Source organism: Globicephala melas, chromosome 21 (assembly GCF_963455315.2).
Source record: "Globicephala melas chromosome 21, mGloMel1.2, whole genome shotgun sequence".
NCBI classification, from domain to species: Eukaryota; Metazoa; Chordata; class Mammalia; order Artiodactyla; family Delphinidae; genus Globicephala; species Globicephala melas.
Genome location: NC_083334.1, coordinates 11,961,884 through 11,983,243, shown reverse-complemented (window position 1 = coordinate 11,983,243; position 21,360 = coordinate 11,961,884). Strand labels below are relative to the sequence as shown.

General features: G+C 44.6%; 1 protein-coding gene across 2 annotated transcripts in view; it reads right to left on the bottom strand.

Moving 5' to 3' along the window:
- WWC2 (WW and C2 domain containing 2) overlaps nt 1-21,360 on the bottom strand; it is a 166,556-nt gene that overhangs the window by 3,754 nt on the left and 141,442 nt on the right. For both annotated transcript variants that reach the window (XM_030830581.2, XM_030830587.3), the window contains 8 exons: nt 19,864-20,056; nt 18,481-18,645; nt 14,981-15,102; nt 12,938-13,136; nt 11,217-11,381; nt 9,500-9,592; nt 6,261-6,503; nt 2,068-2,195 (listed from right to left, as the gene is read on the bottom strand). In XM_030830581.2, coding sequence (XP_030686441.1) covers nt 2,068-2,195; nt 6,261-6,503; nt 9,500-9,592; nt 11,217-11,381; nt 12,938-13,136; nt 14,981-15,102; nt 18,481-18,645; nt 19,864-20,056 — 1,308 coding nt within the window. The remainder of the gene's footprint in view (nt 1-2,067; nt 2,196-6,260; nt 6,504-9,499; nt 9,593-11,216; nt 11,382-12,937; nt 13,137-14,980; nt 15,103-18,480; nt 18,646-19,863; nt 20,057-21,360) is intronic.

Below are 21,360 nucleotides of genomic sequence, written 5' to 3'. Positions count from 1 at the left end.
TTGCTTCATCACTTCCCGCAAGCGAATTACTTTGGCTCACGCGGTGCTTTTTAAACACACAAACTAGCTGTCAGTGTCTACGCTTGAGATGTTTCACATAAAATTCCTGGTTTCTACCTTCCCTCGGCAAATCGGAAGAGCAGGGAGCCCTGGGCTTTGAGAGAGCAGCTCAGGGAGAGTGTCCCAGGCCTCGGCGCGCTTCCAGAGCCGCTGCCGTGTCCCGGTCCATCTCCCTCTCCTCCATCACCCGTCTGGTGATAGGCCTGGCTTTGGGTGCTAAGCGAGTGTTTATAAACATTTACTTCGGGTTTTAGCAGCAGCTGAGGTTGGATGACTTCTCCTCTGGACAGTGTTTCTTGCACCAAAGGCACGAGAGGATTCCCCACACCACCCTGCAGTTCTAGAAATCCAAGGAGCAGTATCCTCTGAAAGTTACAAGAGTGACCCTGGAGCTGACTGGAGACAGGAAAATGCTGACTCTTTACTGTAAGCCATCACGTTAAAGAGAGTCTGAGCCTGCCACGACCCGTCTCCTTCCCCCGCACCCGACTCACTCAGGACAGCAGGAACTCCCACTGCGTCCTCTGGCACCAAACCCATCCCTTCCTAACGAGCCCTCTCCACCCCATATCGTCAGACATGCTCCTTGGGCTTCTACCTCTTCAGCCCAAGAGCCTCCTACAGACTCCTCCACAGCGCGCGCGCGCGCGCGCACACACACACACACACACACACACACACACACACACACACACACACACACACACACACACACACACACACACACACACACACACACACCACAGACCAATAAAACCACACCTCTCCCGTCGCCCCCCTCTCACTTGACTGAAACTGTCACGGGATGGTCACCAGTGGCCCCCAGCCTGGGGAGTGTCTCAATCCTCTTTGCTGTTGCCTTTGACAGCACCTGTCACCCTCCCTGCTCAGCTCCAGGACCACGCTCCCCAGTTCTCCTTCTAGCTCGCTGGCCATTCCTTCTTAGTCTCGACAGTCTCCTGTCCTGGTCACCTTCTCACACTTTCCGGGATGTCAGACCAACGTTTGTTGTGGAACCACCACATGTGAGACGAAGACTCACATTTTTATCTCCCATCTGATCCTTAATCCTGGCTTCAGATTTTTATTTCTACTTATCTACTGACCATGGCTTCCCAAGCTGGCCTACGGGAACTGGTAGGCTGGTATGTTCAAAAGCAGAACTCTCCCCGCCCCCTAGCGCCCCTCCGTCCGCCCACTTCCCGTCACCCTCCTATCGCCTACCTGGCCTCCCCTTTCCAGGGTCTGCCCGGCCGCTCTCCACAACGCCTCTACACCCTCACTCACTCCTGCGCTTGGAGACCCCTGCTGGTCCCCCACCACTCAGAGCCAGCGCTGGAAGCTTCGACACAGCGCACGGGGCCTTGTGCGGTCGACAGGCTCACCCACTGGCTCTGACCTTTAAGGCTCTGTGCCTCTGTCCCTGCCCCGATGCCCTTTCCAAAACCACCACCCCTGGTGCCTGACACACGTGTACCCATTCTTCTACCCTGTACGGCCTCTTAGACTCCCGTGCGCTCCCGCATGCCCAGCGTCTGCCCTCACGGGACCCCGCCTGGCCTTCAGGGGGCTCCTTCCGCATGGCACTGCCCACCCCCCTCACACAGACCGGAGCCTCCGTAAGGCCAGGGGTGCTTGCCCTTCTCTGGGTGCCCAGGCCCAGCCCCGTGCATGGCTCACGGGGCCTGAGGAACGGTCCAGGGAGGGAACAGCAAAACCCCGAAGACAGGTGACTTTTCTGTATCTTTCTGTTTTCTGCGTTAAGATTTCTCAATGAGATGTCTAACTGCTTCTAAGAGCTGGGGACACCCCGGGTCCCCGGGGAGCCGGGCTCAAACGGAGTCAGGACTGTGGCCGGCAGGGTCTGTGAGCTCAGGGAAACACACACATCAAGCCGGAAGCAGAGGGCGTGGTGTCCCACATCCTAATATGTGTCACCTGCCAGCCACCCTGCGGTGCAGGCCTGCTTGATTCGGGGACAGCCCCGCACGTCCCACGGGCGCTCACCTGAAGGACTGCACCTGCCGGGGCACCTTCCGGCTCTGCTCCCGAAGCCGGCACACGTCCTTGGACACCTGCCTCATCAGCTTCTCTGCGTTCAGGTCTTGCTTCTGCTCTTCTTTGGACTGTTCGGCCTGGTAAGGAAATGAAAACACAGAGCCCCCCAGAACATTAATTAGAGATTCCCAAAGGCGTGCTCCAAGGCTTGAAAGACTCCGGGCTCAGGTCAGGAGGCCAGCCCAGCAGGACGACACCCATGCGCCCACCTCACGCCCACAGCGAGCAGCTCCTGGGTCGGGGCAAGTGTGTGTTAATGCATTTTAAAAATCTTACCACATAGGCAATGTGGGCTCATCTTGTTACATCTGGAACACCTGGTAGCTGCCCCCCTCTCCACCCACCAAAAGAGAAATTAAAAACTACTTACAGCACCATGTCCAAGAAATATCTACTGTTAACATTTTGCAGAATACACTTTCAACCTCTTATTCATCTTTTCAACCCCCCTTTTTTTTCCATCTTAGACCTTTTAAAAGCTGTTTACTGAAGTAGAATTGACATACCAAAACAGTGCACACAGACGCGCGTGCAGCTCAAAGAGCTTTTTCTCAAAACTCCCAGACTGTAAAGATCCCCGGGAGGGGACAGAACACATCCCAGCCTGTAAGTTTCCACAGAGGCTTCTACTCCCAGGAGGACGTGTTGTGAGTTGCGCTTAGCCCTTGGCAGGGAGGGGCGGGCGTGTGTATTGGGAGGGGACACTATTAATTTGAGTCAGGGGTTGGGGAGACTCCACTCATTTGGGCACCTTCTCCCCATGACCTCCCAAGTGGGGCGCTACGGTAACAGAATTTCCTGCTCAGTGGAGGCCACTGGTCATGGTGGGGCAGCTGGACCTCTGAAGGAAATGGGTGAGGAAATTTAGAATACTGGTGTTTGCAGCTTCAAGTCTTACAAGAGAGATCAGCTCAGGATCAGAACTAAGTAGTCGGCACAAAGAGATGGAAGGAAAAGTGGCTTTGCTGACGGTGGTGCCTGTAGCCTGCAGCAAGCTGATGGTCCCATCACTGGGACCCTTCTGTACTTGAAAAAGCCGACTGCTGTGCTTGTGTTGTTAACACAGGCAGCTATAAACTTTAGAGTAAAGAGCAAGGTCTTCCGGCTTAAGAGACAAGACAAAGACAAGAACCAGTCTGACTGGTTCATAGCCGAACGGATACAAACAGCAATTCTACTACTAGAACTCTATTCGTGCTTTGGAAACGCTACTGAAACAAGAAAGGTGTCCCAAAATGTATAGGAGTGTTCACTTCCACAGTCTATGACTGAAATTTGGGAAACTATCATTAGTAGAATAATGAAATAGTTATGATATATTTATGATTAAATAAATATGATATGATATATTCATAATGTGTATTACAAATGCCTTAAAACAATCAATTTCAGCAACATATACAAATATGGAAAGCTGTTCCTCTTACATGACTAGAATTAAGTGGGGAAAAAAATAAGTGCGGAACAGTATGTCTTCAGACCCTAGTTTTCTGTAACTCTTCCCAAAACTGACACATACACGTGGCGTAAAAAAGAGCTGGAAGGACATATAACAGTCAACAGAGGTCATCCCTGGGGAGTGGGACTCAGGGGCACGTCTATCAATACTTTTTGCTTTATATACTTCTGCATTATTTGGCTTTGTTACAACATGTTAATTTTTTAACTAAAAAAAACTTTCTAAATTTTAAAATATTCTCAACACACAAAGTGCACTAAACTCAGTTTAAATTTGAAAGCAAAAATGCTTGTGGCACTTTTAGGAAAGATGACATTTTATGAAAACTATTTATTCAGCCAAGTACCGATGAAGATTCAGTTACACTCACACCACTTTACGGAAAGCTAAACAGACTACAGTGGGGCATAACCTAGCTAGTACTTTGCTAATAATACTCTACTGCAGTAACTTCTGATTTTTTTCACCACAAAGGCTCCCTTTTGCAGATATTTTTTACTGCTCCCCTTTCCGTTTAGAAAAGTGGCCTATATTTAAGTAGCAGTTCTTTCTTGATTATTTTGGAATTGATGAGATAGGTGAGCTGTCACGCGGAGCTTCTGAATTTGTGTAATTCAAATTCAAAGGGGACAGACGTGATATTTTAGTTACTTTGTGAAGTCTTACCTTCAGCGAACGGATGACTTTTCACTAGGCGCCAGGTTGGGAACTACTGACTTAGTAGACACAGAGAAATGACTTCTACCATGATGTGGTACATCCAGCTAGGAAACTAGTAATTCTCCTGAAATGTTGCTGCTATTCTAATTTTGGGGAACTTATAAGATGAACAAACCAATCTTAACATGGCCATCTCCTTACTGACTTGAACAAACGGAGAGATCAGGAAAAACCAGCGAAGGAAGGTACATGCCGGATATACTTAGGGGAGAAAACCTGGCCCGGTTTCCCCAAGAAAGCGTATTTCACTAGATCAGAGATGCAGCAGGCCCCCGGGATCCTGTTCGGTATTTTGTTCCCTTCCGTACGAATGGGAGCGTGAGGCCTATTACACACTGTTAAGATGGTCCCTCGAAGTAGCCTGCGGCTGCTGCTGTTTCCAACGACCAGCATTTATGTGGTGGCTGCCGAGTCCCTCTGAAACTTGGCTTTGTTCTTTGCAAAATAAGAACGACCACCCTGCAACACACGAAGAGCCTCCTCTCCCTGCTGAGTAAGAACACACTTCACTGCAGACTCCATTTGTCGCTGTGTTTATGTATTTATATCTGTACCCGGGTCTGTATCTTCCTCCAAAAGTCTGGGTGCTAAAATATAGCATAACATTTTCATCAGGTGTTAATAATCGATAGTCACCAGCTTTGCAGGCAGTCGAGGCTCAGTGCCGAGCACTTCACTGGAATCACTGAGTTCTTTTGTTGAATGAGCTGTATTAATATTTCTGACATATAATTTTCTTAGCAGATTCTAACTTTTACAAATGTTAACATCTGTATTATTTTAAGCTTTTAAGAAGCCTAGCGTCACAGAACTGGCATTTTGACAGGGAAACACTCAGAGGAAGAAAAAGAAATTTCTGCTTTGTAAGCAACCTGAGGCTCCTTTGGAAAAATACCAGCCCTTCCTCAGCACGCCTCTCCCCTTCTCACCCAACAAGTCACGATGAGCTGCCTGGTTCAGGAGGATCGGAAGCCGGTTTTTATGGCCCAGATTCCAGGAGAGTGTGATTAACTTTCAGTTTACGTGATGGGGGCCTGACCTGCAGGAAGGTCCAGTGATTTATTTGCCGTCATGTTAAGAAGCCTGACAGAGTAAGGAACACAACCCGTCCTAATTACAGTCCTGAGCTGCTCGCTCTGCTTCCTAAGGGGGTTGTACTATACACGAGGACACTAACTGATTCAGTTTTTATTCTGAGCTACAAAACAGACTTTCAGCCACAAAGGAGGAAGGTTATGCAGAGTGACGCAGAGGCCTGACAGCTTTCCTAACAAGGCAGGCAGATCTGGGCTCTGCTGCTGGACTCCGTTCACAGTTTCCCCGGGAGCCGTATTTTTTATGGCAATTGGAAGGCTGTTTGCTCATCGTTAGGCATTTTATGGCCACGGTGCTGCAAATCTCACAAATCCCCAACTGTGGGCGGGAGGAAGGTGGATGCGAAAGGGCAGCGTGTGTGTGTGCATGTGCGCCAGTGTGTCTGCATGTGTATAAGGAGTGGACGTGGGGCTTACGAGCACGCAGGAGAGAAGCCAATGGCTCTCACCAACTTCTGTGGCCAGAATGAGAGGCGCACAATTGGAAACAGTTTCTCTTTCACAGAGCGGGTGAGCACAAACTTCAGGGATGAGAAAAAAAGGCACATAACTCCAATAATCTATCTAGACATACAGAGTTGGCAAAAATAAAGATGAAAAAATCTGTACTCAGGGGAATCAGATTATTCTCAAAATGGTACAAACGCGCCTTGCTTTGTGGGCTCTTTCTTCACTATCATTGGATGCAAGGGCTGCCACCAGGCAGGATGAAACACAGTGGGAACAAATGTGTTCTAAGTTCTAGAAAAAGGACTTGAAGACTCGAGCAAGACTGAGGTGTAGGCTGAGTGCCCTCTACCCGGCGGGCTTTAGGCAACGTGAGCTCCACGTAAGCGCCCCGGAGCTCACGGCAGCACCGGGCTCTGTACCTGCTTCTCGGCCTGTCGCAGAAGCTTCTGGAACCTCTCGTCCTCCAGCACACCCGGCGGAAGGTCCGTTTCGCCCTGGGCTTTCAGGTCCTCGAGCTTCTGCCTCAGGCCCCGCAGGGCCTGCAGCTCGTCGTTCAGGCGGCTCTGCCGGGTCAGCGAGGCCTGCAGGTCCAGCTCCAGGTCCAGGGAGGTTCGCACGGGGCATTCGGGTGCTGCCCTTCTGAGCACCGGCTGGCACACAGTCTGGAGGGTTGGAAACAGCACGACACCCTCATTACGTCGGTGGTCACCTAACAGGAGGGCACTGTCCCTGCTTCCTACTCTGGCCAATGATCACCTAACAGGAGGGCACTATCCCTGCTTCCTGCTCTGGCCGATGAGGTGTGAGTGGCAGTGATGTGGCACCTCCTGACCCCTGTAACAGGGGCAGCGAAGGCCTAGAGGGGGGAGGCCGGGGGGCTTGGTCCTGAAGGAGGACAAGCAGAGCCCCCGGCCCACCTGTACTGAGCACGCAGGTAAGCAGCAAACGAGCCTTTATTATTTTAAACCGCAGAGAGTTTTGAAGTTGGCACCGTGGTAGAGCCTAGCTTAGCCGGACCAATTTACTGCACGAAGCCGGCCTCTGTGAACGACAAATACATTATGAGAAACTCACATCTGCTCCATTTCAGGCCACGCACCTGCGTCCCCGCAGCTCACACCTCTCTCTTATCATTTCTGCACGTACTGGCCAGGACACAGCTGCTCAGGGGAGCTAGGGTTTTGACTCCTTCCTCGGTTTCCCATCGCTTAATATCTCTTCAGTACTTTCACCCCTGAATCACTGTGCTCTCTCTGGGGCCAAGCTTATCCACTTATCAAGAAATAATTACTGAATATGTATGAATGCATGTCCGCTGGCAGCGGCTTCTGTGTCCCAGGAAGTCAGGGGAGGGAGAGATCACTCAGGGCTGGGTCAGACTCGCTTGAGGAAAGGCCTTCAAACGAGGCTGGGCAGGACTCCCTGAGCAGAGGGAAACAAGGAGGGCATTTCTTGCCTGGACTGTTGGCAGTGGGAATGGAAAATAAGAGATTACTAATAAAGACGGGTACTATTTGATACAAGACAGACGGACTCAGACCTGACAGGTATTCCAGCTGGAAGGTCTGGAACAATGGTGGTGCTCATGACAGACGGAAAGGAGAGGCCTGTCTGTCCCTCTTCTCATTTCAGAGCCGCAGCCCAGGTCTGAATAGCTTTCATTGTCTCCTCGGATTCCTCTTTCTCCTTGCCCAACATATCCTGCTGCAACACTCTCTAATGTTCTTATTAGTAGCTTTCCCTTTGTTCAACTTCTGCTCTAACAAACTTATTACACAGAAGAATCATCTAGACACACACTCTCTTCGACTGTACTACTCATGTTTTCTAGATCAGAAATCCTTCCCAGCTGTCGGGTACATGGAGGCTTTCTAAAGGCTCCCATGGGCACGGCCTGCTGGTTAAGTGTGTAACAGCGGGCTCGCTGGTTTGTAAGATTCTGCCCATTTCCTTGGTGTCAATGCTCCCCGCCATGACTGCTCTCAGGCTGTCAGTGTGGTGTCACTGAACTGGGGAGAGATGTGGCGATGGGTCCCCCCAACCTCCTCCCTCGCTGGCCAGGCTGCCACCTTCCCAGCCAGGGAGCCTTCCACTGATCTCCAGAGATGCTTTTGTTCTCTTCACCTCTACATGGTTCTCATGCTATAACTCCTAAATCAGAATACACTTCCCCATTCACTTCTACCAAACTCTATCTGCCCACTTTAAAAGCTATTAACAGCGATCTCCTAAACAGTGTTTCGGGATTAAACTAAGTATCAGTAACCCGACTGTTTTTCAGTTCCACTCAATTCATAAACACTGCTGGTTAAAAGTTCTCTGAAGAGTGCTACCATCATCCAAAAGTATGTGCTTTTAAAAATGCAGGGGACTTAGAAAAGAGTTGAGACGAATTTTCATCCAAGATGATGGAAATTTAGGTGCTTTTAAAGCACAAAGTTTTGTAATCTGAAAGATCTGTGTTTCAAAAGGTCCTGAAAATGCTGAGGTTAAAGAAATGCCTGCATATTTACCTTTAGAAAAAAGAAATATGCTTAGGACTGTCAAGTAACTAGGAAGTTAAACCAGGAAGTTACATGTCGCCCAGTCACACACCCAGTACTTTGCCTACAGCGACACTAAACCAGAGTGACTCAACTTACCCTCCAATCTCCACTCCCACCCACGGGGCCCAGGCCTGACCGAGCTGGGTCCTTCCTCATCCCCTGAATGTGCTTCCCTGCCCCTGTGCCACGTCAGGCCACCTAGTACCCATCCAACAGCACCCAGTATCCAGCTCCATCCCTGAAACAAAGCTACCACTTTCTTGAGAAATTTTATATGGGTGTCAAGGCCAGACACCTTCCCCACGAAGTGTTTTTGATTCTCCCGACCAGGTGAGCTCACTCCGCCCTTCTATCTGCACCCGGAGTCGCCCGTGTGCCCTCGGAAGACCTCCTCCAGGCAGGGAGGTCCTGCCCGTCACTGCAGAGCTTAGTGTGCACAGCGCTGCATTTTTACTGAACACCATGCTTTAAACCGAAATAAAGCAGCTTCGGAATTAGCACGAAACAAATTATTAGTAAACAAATAACTTTCCATTACTAGTTCAGCTGCTGGTAAATAAATAGGAATTTCTGAACAGTCCAACCTTTTAATTTATCTAAAATTCATCCCTTTCGAGCTCATCCAGAGACCTCTGGCTTCCAGGAAAACCTGGCTTGAGCTTTTCCATCTACATTCATCTTAATCTTCTAAAAATATCTTTTTTTAAGCAAGCTACTAAAGCCGTGTCCTCCTTTTCCAGAACGTCTGCCCCTCACGAAAGGCACCGGGTGTTACACTCTCCCTACAGCTGCTCAAGAGCTGGCTGTGGTGTGGAGACCAGGCAGCCGGCAGCAGAGATGCTCCCCCCGACTCGGCAGGCCCGTCTCCATCCACGCTGCAAAGTGGATTTACCCTTCATTATCAGAGGTTCCACACCGGTGATGAAGGAACGCTCTCCAGCACATCCTTCTCCATAACTGACACAACAGCTGTGTCTCCGTAATCCCAGTGGCTTCATCCCAGCTCCCAAGAGCACGGAGCAAGGACACCCAGCAGTCCTGGTGCTCACGTTCTGATATGCAAGACGCTGGGTGGGTCCAGGACAGCGGGATGCTGCTGAGGGAATACATACCCTTTTGACTCTCAAACTTCGCCGTTCGGTGGAGTTTCTCACAAACAGTGATTTTTTAGCCAGGGTTGAACTGTCACTGTCACTTCGATTTAACTGGCAACAAAGGATAAAAAAAGAAAAGAAAAGAAAAGAAAAGGAAATCAGTGCGTACCAAGGTGCTAGAGGAAGCTTGGAATTGAGAACTTTATCACAGAAAGAAGGTAGTTTATTTCTTTTTTTTTTTATTTTTTTGTTTTTTTTTATTTTTTTGGTAGTTTATTTCTTTAAGAAAATCCTCCCCAAACAAAATTTTCCCTGTTTTCTTGCTTTTCTTAAATAACTTGATTTTCTTTAAATAATTGCCTTTTGGTTACAGTTATCATAAGTCATTTGTTAAGAAAATTATATACATTTTGAAATAAAATTATCCCTTGTATTTTTAGCTACTAGGCACTATCCATTCTTTAAAAGAAAGGTTTGTGTAATGCACAGAGCTCAAGGTCAGAGTGGAGTCACAGCACATACAACTGGGAACACGCCCAGCCCAGGCAGCCCACACTCACTCCCTCACCTGCTTCAGGCCTTTGCTGAAACGTCACCTTCTCAGTGAAGTCTACTCTGAACCTACTTAAATTTGCGACCCTCATCCTCAACATTTCCATCCTTTCATAACTTGCTCTACTGTTTTCCAGAGCGCTGGTCCCCGCCCAAGAGACTTCACAGTTTACTCATCATGTTGAGTGTTTGGCTCAACTCAAAAGAGCATAAGCCCCGCAAGGACAGGGGGCTCTGGGTCTTTGGTTCACGGACGAATCCCAGGGATCCGGCAACGTGCTTAATAAATAGCAGGTGCTTAATAAAAATGTCTGGTGAACTGAATGAGTAAGTTTAGAATTCTGAAAGTATTTTCTAACCCACTTTATAATGTTAAATCTAAATTACTATAAATCATAAATACTTATGGAACTAGAATTTGGTAAACTGATGCAAATCACATAATATTCTCCACAGAAGCAGGAATCTGATTCAGTGTCTGGAGGCATTAGTAAAGGCGACTTTTGTCCTAAAACCCAACTCACAATCTTTGACTCAGCAGCACTAACATTTTTTTTTTTTTTTTTTTTTTGCGGTACGCGGGCCTCTCACTGCTGTGGCCTCTCCCGTTGCGGAGCACAGGCTCCGGATACGCAGGCTCACCGGCCATGGCTCACGGGCCCAGCCGCTCCGCGGCATGTGGGATCTTCCTGGCCCGGGGCATGAACCCGCGTCCCCTGCATCGGCAGGCGGACTCCCAACCACTGCGCCACCAGGGGAGCCCGACTAACATGGTTTGAAGCATGCATGATACACAGCAGAAATATACAAGACATCATAAGTCTTGAGTCACTTTAAGTTTCTAAACACACACTAAGGTCCAGACAGACTTAGCAGCCTGGTCCTTAATGTCACTTCTTTGCCAAATAAATGGCATTAGAAGCAAAGAGACATTAAATTTGAGGAAAGAAAAAAATTCCACCACCCAAACTAAAAAGAATGATTGAGTGTGGTATTTTATATTTTATATTTTATTTTATGGCATTTCTAGCCATTAGAATCTGTAGTCGAGCTTGAAGATCCCCTGGCACTGTCTATTGTCACTAACGGGCCACTCCCTGGCAGGGGGCGGGGAGAGGCGGCAGCCCCCTAAGAGCACTGCGCGCCTCACACCCTGCACATGCCCGCCCCGCAGACGCCTTACCCTGCAGACGTACTGGCTCCGCTCGCCGGGGGAGAAGGTCTGCGAGCGCACGATCACGCTGCTCCGCACGAAGGGGCGCTGCCGGGCGCTCAGGCCGCTGCGGTCTTTGGGGCGGACCGCCACACCGGCACTGCCCGCCTCGTCGGTATTTGTCTCTTTATCAACCTAGAAGTCAGTAATTTGTCAGGAGGGGAGAGACGTTTCTTGCTCCTTTCTTCTAAGTATGAAAGAAATACCTAATCTTACAAGAGACTCATCTAGCACCAGGACCACTTCTGTGAGACAGGCTTTGTCTTTCTGCTGATGGGAAGGTGGTTTTCTACTTAGTTCTTAGGAAGTTACCCTCAGGTAGGGTAGGATAATAACTGTCCAACGGGGTTACCTATAAGTGGCAGCACCACCGCTAACAGATTAGACCTTAAAAAAGGAAGCTTTAGATTTACAGAGGGTAAATGTGCTTCTGTAAAGAACCTTATTTGAGAATTCTTCATCATTAAACGTTATTCAACTTTCTGATTAGTTTTTTTCAGAGTAAACGATAAAAGTAAATATAAGAAAATGAAAATACGCTAGTTAAACCTCAGGTTAACGCAGAACATGCAATTATATATACAGCCATACCTCGGTATCCGTGGGAGATTGGTTCCGGACACCAAACTCTGTGGGTGCTCAAGTCCCACAACTGGCCCTCTGTATCTGGGGCTCCACATTCTCGCATTCAGCCAATCGTGTACTGTTTACTATCAGCGGTTGGTTGAATCAGATCCGCGGTTGGTTGAATCCGTGGAGGCAGAAACCGCGGATACAGAAGGCCGACTGTATGTATGTATATGTGTGTGTATGTATGTATGTGTATATATATATATACACACATGAAGTCTTCAGTCAGGGTATAACATTATTTTTCTTAGAAATAAATAACTGTTATTTTCTAAACTCCCAAGTTTGCCAGCATCCTCAAACCTTGAACATGAGTTTCCCCCTTTGGGGATGGCAGTCTCAACATGTCTGTCACCAACCAGCAAAGTTACCTGCTTAGTAACATGGCATCTGTGCCTAAACCGAGTCATTTGCCACCTTCCTGAACTGGTTTCAATCAGAGCCCCATCTAACCAAAGTGAGCTTCACACGTTTACCTCATGTTTGAAATTGAAATAAACTTATAACATTTATGAAACTTAATACAATTAAGTAGGCATCCTGGTGTTATTCAGGAAATTCTGAAAATGCTTTCAGTAAATATTCACAGAACATTTACAGAGAGATAAACGCCACTATTTTTTTTCTTTTTTTTTGCGGTACGCAGGCCTCTCATTGCTGTGGCCTCTCCCGTTGCGGAGCACAGGCTCCGGACGCGCAGGCTCAGCGGCCATGGCTCATGGGCCTAGCCGCTCTGTGGCACGTGGGATCTTCCCGGACCGGGGCATGAACCCGTGTCCCCTGCACCGGCAGGCGTACTCCCAAGCACTGTGCCACCAGGGAAGCTCTAAACGCCACTATTTATCTTCTTATATGAAACTTAATTGGAGAATGAATATTTGGGGCCCATTTGAAAAGGTTAAGGCATTTACAATGTTTCTTATGGTCTACTCCCACAAATGCCCATCCTGATCAGCTTTGGCACAAAATCCTAACATGGAGTTATAGCTGAAGAGACAGACCTGGTCTGTGTGGTGCCTCTAGGAGACCAGTTTCAGGAGGGGACCGCTGAGAACACTCACCAGGGCGGGCACTCCTGCAGGTGGCTGACTCCCAAGGTCGTTGGCACAGTTGTTTTCTGTCTTACTTGTGTCCTCGTTCACCTCAGGCACACTCGGGCGTGAGCTTACGTCTTCTGCACAGCAACTGCCCTCTGCCAATTTCACTTCAGCCCCTTCCTCAGCCACAATTTCATCAGAGGCCTCTCTCTGCATGGTTAACCTATGGGTGAAACAACACACAATACCGTTCAGGGTCAAGCAGGTGTGCTCTGTGATCAGTGCAACCTGGGCATGTTAACCCGTTATCTGGGCGATGAACAGACTCACACATCACGATTCAAGCCAGTTCTCTGGCTGGAACTTCTACTAAAATGCTCATGAGAAATAAAATTATCACCCTACTCTCCAGAAATCTGAAGCAAGGTCATCATAATTTCGTACTGAAAAGTTAAACTCATGAAATTTGACCTAATTCCTAAATATTAAATAGAAGTACGCTAAAAAATCACATATAAAGTTTAACCCACGGTTTGAAAATACGGACACTCGCTATAATATAATTTGGTATCAGTTGTTCATTTATTGTAAAATTATTCAAACAACAGAATGCAGTGACTCTCTGTTAAGAGTGAATAGAAATATCCATTATCAACTGTGCTCATGGTCTAGCAGAGGTGGAACCCTGGGTAGAGGAGTCTTACTACTGAACTAACAGAAGACTCTGAAGGGTCTATGATCTTGTCTTTAACGAAAGCCATGGCCTGGGCTTGGGTGGCACTACAAGTGAGGCTGCAGAATACACTTACGGTTTATATTCTGTATAAACTGTACTGACAGGAAAGCAAGAGGACCAGGATGGCTAAGAATATCTCACGCTTTGTTGAGTTTCGTATTCTCATAATAGGAACATTTTTTTCTACTGATAATGAAAAGTCAAGCTTTAACTGTGACTGGTGATATACTGACAGATTGGAACAGCCTAGTTGTTAAACACCTGGTCATGAAATGAACACGGGGGGATCAGCAATGAGGACTGTAAGTTAACAATTCTTTTAGATTACGTTCTAAGTGCATTTTTTGAAATGTGGGTGAAACAAGTTGCGTATTTTACATATGCAAGGAAGGCTCAGTATTTCAAGATATGATGAACCTCATAATCACTCTCATATTTATTTTTCTTTTTCGGTGCTCTGAACTTTATTCACTATGAAGGACTTTCGATAAGAACAAAGTATATCTGCTTTTCACATCACTATAGTACGTTGTTCCTTCCAAATGTCCACAATTTTGTTATTTATATCTTGTCACTCTAAGTTTGTAAGAAGTTTTATATATACACACATAGACACAAATGCTGCTATATATGTATATGCACATGTGTCAACAGTAGTTCAAACATAACAGAATAAGCAACAATACATACAAAATTAATCCAAATGACTTTACACATATACTAAAAAAACATGCATTCACTAAAATTTGTTTTAGAGAAAACAGTGCAAACCTGGAACGATAGTTCTTTATACGTATGTGAATCTAGACAAACGCTATAATAACCTTTTTTTCTTTTTTAAAAACAATGAGGTATGGAAAATGAGAAGGAAACAGAAAAAGAAGGTGAAAGTGGCCACAAACAGAAAAAGAGCTCTTCAGAAGCTATTTTCTAAATATCTGCTTTGACTTCCCAGAGCCTAAATGGTACTTCTGGTCATTTGCAGAAAAAGAGTCAGTTTTTAAAGTTATCTATGTCTCTGAAATAAACTACCATACCCTTCAAAATAGGTAGTTTAGACTTAAAACCAAACAAAAGCCCAAGAAATAGTGTCAAGATTACTGAAGCAAGAATCTCGCTCATGTGCTTGTCCGCAAACTCGCCACTACCCCTTTCAAGTCTCTAATGACCAAGGAAAGACTTTCCCTAGGGGCAGCCCCCTGAAGCTGCGCTACTTTCCATTAATTCCAGAATAAGATCTAAACCTATAAAGGTTTCCCTGAAAGTTTCTTCTGAGAATCTAAACACATCCTCTTTGCGATCCCGGTAGCAAAAGGAAATCGCTGTTTTACCAATCTCCATCTGGACCCCTTTGCTCTTCCTCCTGCTCTGGTTCTTCTTCTTCTTGTGCTAATTCTTGTTCCACAGCCAACAGCTCAGCTGATGTTCTTGCAAGTAAGGCTGACACTGCATCCTGGAGAAGGTAAAACACAGGGCAATGGACACCATATACTTCAAGAAATGATTGAAAAACTTATCGGATGGGGACTTATGCTTCTAGTTGTGAAAAAGAAGAGGTATGAGACCCAATTCTCCTGCTGAGAATAAATATGAAGGCTGAATAAAGTAAAATAAAAAGCAAAATACAAACACACAAAAAATTCCAGCTGTTTTAAAGCAATGGAGAGCAACAAAGGCAATTAGCACTCGAGGACCAAGATCCCAGGGCAAAGGGAAACGCAAGGAGGTGAAGGGACCATCACTGCCACTCTTCTCCCCTGGGGGGCGTGTCTCAGTTCCAGCGGTGAGGCACACAGGCTGACAGACTGTGGCTGCCCAGGGCTGTGACAGTGATGGGAGGATGCAGAGATGAAAACTGAGTTGGCAACAAGGTAGCCAGCATTCAAAGGGCCAGAGAAAATGAACTGTGAAGTGAGCCCAATGTTCTGCACAATATTCCTTTTGGGACATTTGCCCTTCCTAAGCTACATACGTGCAGAGCAAGAAGCTGAGAAAGCAAAACCAGCTGCTAGGAGGCTAAACAGTAAGCAGATACCTCAGTTGCCTCATGGTCCTAGGGAGAGAAAAATTGGAATTCAGGTCCCTCAAATGATCCAGGTGATCTGCCCATATTGTCATCTGCCTTCCAGAAGAATATTAAATCCTCTCTGGAGGAAGCTATCAGCCAGATCCTCTACAATCCATACATAATATCCAGCATTCCACTGGAAACAGGGCCCAATGGCTGAAAGCCAAGAGAAATAAGAAGCAAAAGAAGCAGACCCACAGGTGGTCCATACACTACAGTTATTTAGAAAAGGAATTAAAAACTTCAGAATTAATATGTTCAAGAAAACTGATGAAACAATGGAGAATTTCCCTAGGATAAACACAAAGAAAAACACATGAGCACATCAGAGTGAAATTGCTGAAAATCAAAGAAAAAGAGGAAATTTTACAAACAGTGAAAGAAAAAAGATGTAATACATTTTAAGGATCAACAATTAGACTCCTCCATCAGCTGAACAGAATCAGTGGAAACCAGATGACATGTTATTTTTAATGTGTTCAGAGAACTAATTATTCACTTAGAATTCTGAATACGCAGGAAAAAAAGTCCTTCACCAATGAAATCAAAACACAGATGCCGATAGACCTGTACTAAAAGAAATACTAAAGAAAATTCTCCAGGCATAAGGAAAATGACCCAAACTGGAAGCACAATAATGCAGAAAGGAAAAGAATACATCAGAAAGGGTAAAGATATAGGAAAATCTAAATAAATACTGATTGTCAATAAAACAATAATAATAATGTCTTGTGGGATTTAGAATAAATGTAACTAAAATATATGACCAATAATTGCACACAAGGAGGAAAGGGAATCATGGAGTTAAGTCTTTAAAAATCTTTGCACATCAAAAAAAATAATAATAATGTATTTCTTTTCTTTTCTTTTTTTTTTAGGGATGGAGCAAATGAAGATGTCTTGAGAAAGGTGTTTGTTTGATGGCATATCCGTGTCAATTCTTCCACACTGTTGGACCAACTGGGCAGTGTTGCTTGTTAAACACACACACACACACACACACGTCAATGAAGCCTTATTATATAGAAATTTTAAAATATCAGGCTGTTTAAATTTTTACACGTTTCACTTTGAGTCCTAATTTGTTTTTCATTGCATCTACCTATTTTCCCTAGCACTATTACTCTCGTAAGTAATCTTACAGGAGAGAATATTATACATCCATGAGTTTTACCTTAGGCAATCCAACAGCTGCTTTTTTTTTAATTTGGAATTTTTGAATTTTATTTTATTTATTGTTTTATACAGGTTCTTATTAGTTATCCATTTTATACATATTAGTGTATATATGTCAATTAAAAATACATTAATTAAAATATATTTCAATTAAAAAAAACCTTTGCACTGTCTGAAAAAAAGCAAAAGCATTAATTTAACACAGTTTCTAAGTCAAGGATGCATGATGTAATCATTAGGGTAACAGCAAAAAAGAAAAGACTGTAATACTAATGGTCTAGGAGAAGAAAAACCAAAATTTTAAAAAACTTGATTAATCCAAAAGAAGGAAAAAAAGAAACAGAGATAGGACTAAAAGAAAACAAAGAGTAAGATGACAGGTTCAAAGCCAAATATATCACTAATAGCATTAAGTGTAAATAAATGAAATATTTCAATTAAAAGATGAAGATTTAAAAACTGGATAAGAAACCAAAACCAACTATGTACTGCTTACAGGTGAAACACTTTAAATATAAGAACTCAGAAAGGTTGAAAGTAAAAGAATAATAAAAGGTGAACCATGCAAATGCTAGCCAAAAAGAACTGATACAGCCTTACTGATACCAGACAAAAAGTGTTATTAGCGATAAAGAGGGATAATTTATAATGATAAAAAGGTCAGTTGAACAGAAAGATACAACATAATGCTAAATTTATATTCACCTAATAGCCTGGATACAAAATACATAAAGCAAAGATTAACAGAACTAAAAGGAGAAAGAGACATTTATAATCACAAATTGGAGATTTTATTATACCTCTTAATAATTGATAAAATAAGCAAATTGAAAAATCAGTAAATGCAGAAGATTTGAAAAGTAAAATTAACAAACTTGACCTGCAGAAAATACACACTTTTCAAGAGCACATGGAACTTTTACTAAAACGGAACACATGCAAATCTCAATATTCTCTATGATTGAATATGTATAAAAATTCATATAAAATACACCACAATGAAGTCTGTTTTATTCCAGGAATCCAAGGGCAATTTAACATTCAAAAGTCAATCAGTGTATAATCCACTACATTAACAGAATAATGTTAAGAAGATAACCATGTAATCTTCTTAAGAGATACAGTAAAAATGCTTGATAAAATTCAATATCCATGCATAATAAAGCTCTTAGCAAACTGGAAAGAGAAGGAAACTTCCTTAATCTGATAGCAATTATCTGTAAACAGCCTCAGAAAAACCATTCTGAATGATGAATTATTGAAAGCCTTCACTTTGAAAAAGCATAGTACTGTCTACAGAGATAGATGACTGTACTGTCTACAGAGATAGATGACTAAGTCAACGGAACAGAATAGAAAGTTCAGGAACAGACTATACACATAGAGGATATCTGACTTATGACAAAAGTGACACTGCAGTGCAGCTAGGAAAGGAAATATTTTCAACAAACAATCCTGGGTCAACTGGCTATCATATGGGTAAACAACAATCTTGACCCCTACCTCAAACCTTGCACAAAGATTAATTTCAGATGGGCTGCAGATCTAAAGGTCTTAATGAGATGTGTTTCTCCAACTCTGACTCACCAAGTCTATAGAATCGACTAGTGGCTGGCTTGGTTGAAATACTGAATCCTCAGTTTCATCTTCGTTCTTTTTGCACGGCATTTGCTTTGAAGGAAGCAAGTTATACCACAGAGTGAAAATCTCATTGGAAAAGGGTAAATCTGCCAGGCTGATCTGAGTTCCCGCCTATGTGAAATGAAAGGAAAAAAAGAAAAAACAAGAGAAAATAAAATGTTTCAATTCATATTTGCTCCCTCTGATATAATTAAGATTACTGGACAAGTTAAAAAAAAAAAAAGCAATACTCATGATATATAGCACTGGTGGATTTTTTTAAAAACCTGGCAATGTCTTATATTTCCCGGTGTGACTAAATAAGAAATATAGCTGATTCTTGAACAGTGTGGGGTTAGGGACGCCAACAACACTCCTGATCCTGCAGTCAAAAATCCACGTCTGCTTTACAGTTGGCCCTCCACGTGTCAGGTTCCACATCCCCAGGTTCAACCAACCACGGATCATGTAGTACTATAGTGTGAATTTAGTGAAAAAAAAAAAAAAAATCTGTGTATAAGTGGACCACAAAAGAACCCCAGGGTTGGATTTTAGATCGGGATTACGGTTGACCCTAGGACTACACGGGTTTCAACTGGAGACTGCAGTGTTTCTTGAACACCTGGGCACACCTCTAGACACCTGTTTGAACACCTTATGTAATGCTGCTCTGGTCACTGTGCGCAATGATGTGTTAAACTTGCTATTAGCTATGTGTGAAGTCTTCTGCATTAGTATTTAAATATCCTATTGCTCTAAACAGTAACACTTAAGACTTCCTAGAAGCTCTAACACCATGGCTGGGAGAACGAGCTGAATGAAGGAACTATACTCAGTGTCCTGCTTGAATCTGTAGCAGTCAGTTAGGTGTGGGATGCCCCTTTGATATCTCTCCATCATTGATGAGCTGTGTGACCCTGGACGCATCACTTCTCTAAGCAGTCCTTCATCTGAAAATAGGGGTCATCATACCCTTTTCATAAGACTGTCAAGAGCATTAAATGAGATAATGTATACAAAACACCCAGCACCAGACTCGTATTGGGAATAATAAGCATACTCCACAGTGATGGTCCTAACAGAGGCCAAAGCTCTTCTTTATCTAAAGGTTAGAAATAAAAAGTAGATTTTACAGAGAATCATAATTTCTAAGCAAATTTGAAAGGTCTGGAATAAGAGAATGGAAACCAGAAATCACTACTTCAGATAAAAAATGAAGCCACTGTTGGGTGTGTCTGAGGCATTGGGCAGATCGGTAGAAATATCGAGGCTGGCAAAACAACAACTAGAAAATTATTCTCAGAATATCCGATAGTGTTATCTGATGATGGAGATGATGAAAAGTCCTACCAGGCACTCTTCCCTTTGGTGTTTACTGACAGAGCACAGATCCACCCTCAGCGTCTTCTGCTGCAGGGCTGTCTGGGAGATGGCCACTCTGAACACATCACCAAATAACAGGGACTCTGCGGCTGGATGGACTTTCGTTCGAAACAGACAGCTGACATCAGTTGAGGAGGGAAGCAGAGCAACTCTGAAGTATCTGCAAAGAACAAGGATGAAATGGATTTCACTGGTTCAATTATATTGGATTCACAGCTGGTGTTTGAAAGTATCTGCCTGGGAGAGAAGCACAGGGACACGGACTTCGTCTCAACCCAAAGCTCTGCTGCCACCATGGTCGTCATGCTCAGGGGCACGGAGGCTCTGTTCTTAACCGGCCGGTGCTCCGATCATGCAAGGCCGAGCCTGCCGCCCGCCCCGGGGCTGCAGCAAAGGCACGTGGTAGGGAAGTGAGAGGAACGAAGACCACGGGGCAGACGGATTTACGTCCCACCTGCCCGTGTCCTGACCATTCCACAGTGACTGCCACCTGAACCTGGGAAAGCAGGAACACACCAAGTAGACACGGGTGACTGTGTCCCAAAGAATACTCGTCCTGCGTATTAAACAAGAACTGCTGACGGTCATTCCCCAGGAATGGAACACGTTATCCTACTAGAGGAAAAGAAACGCTAGTAGCACATTGCTAAGAAAATTTAAAACAGATGAATTTTAAAAGTTCAAAAAAGCACTGCCTAGCATCTCAGAAGTCTCAGATATGACAAACCGTTTTACGCTTTGTCATATTTTGAGGAAGAGTCAGAGATAAACAATAACTTCTAATACTACTTTATTTATTTTTTTACTCTCTTTTTTAACATCTTTATTGGAGTAGAATTGCTTTACAATGGTGTGTTAGTTTCTGCTGTATAACAAAGTGAATCACCTATACATATACATATATCCCCATATCCCCTCCCTTTTGCGTCTCCCTCCCACCCTCCCTATCCCATCCGCCTAGGTGGTCACAAAGCACCGAGCTGATCTCCCTGTGCTATGCGGCTGCTTCCCACTAGCTATCTATTTTACACTTGGTAGTAATACTACTTTAAAAGTGAGTTTTCTGAGCACGCATTACACGAGGATTGACAATTCCTGGAAACAGCATGAGGTATCTTCTTTTAAATACCGGAAAGAGAACACCCATTAAATCCCTCCCCACTCCCCCATTTCCAGGCTTTCTAATTCATATTCTGAAGAGCATCTTTCTCCAATTATAAAAACTGTAAATTCACATGAAGAACGGAGGAAGGCCACATTATTTCCGTAGTTTGTATCAACATTGATTATGGAGATTCAGCATTAAAAGCCTAGTGGACCCTGGGCCACAGTCGTTAAGGCTGGAGATGCAGCAGAAGAAATCTTCTTTCCCTGCCTTCATGGAAAAGCAACAAAGGGAGGTATTTTAGAGAGGTGGGCGGCAGGGACGGGATGTTCTGTTTCTCCAGACTCAGTTCACCTTGT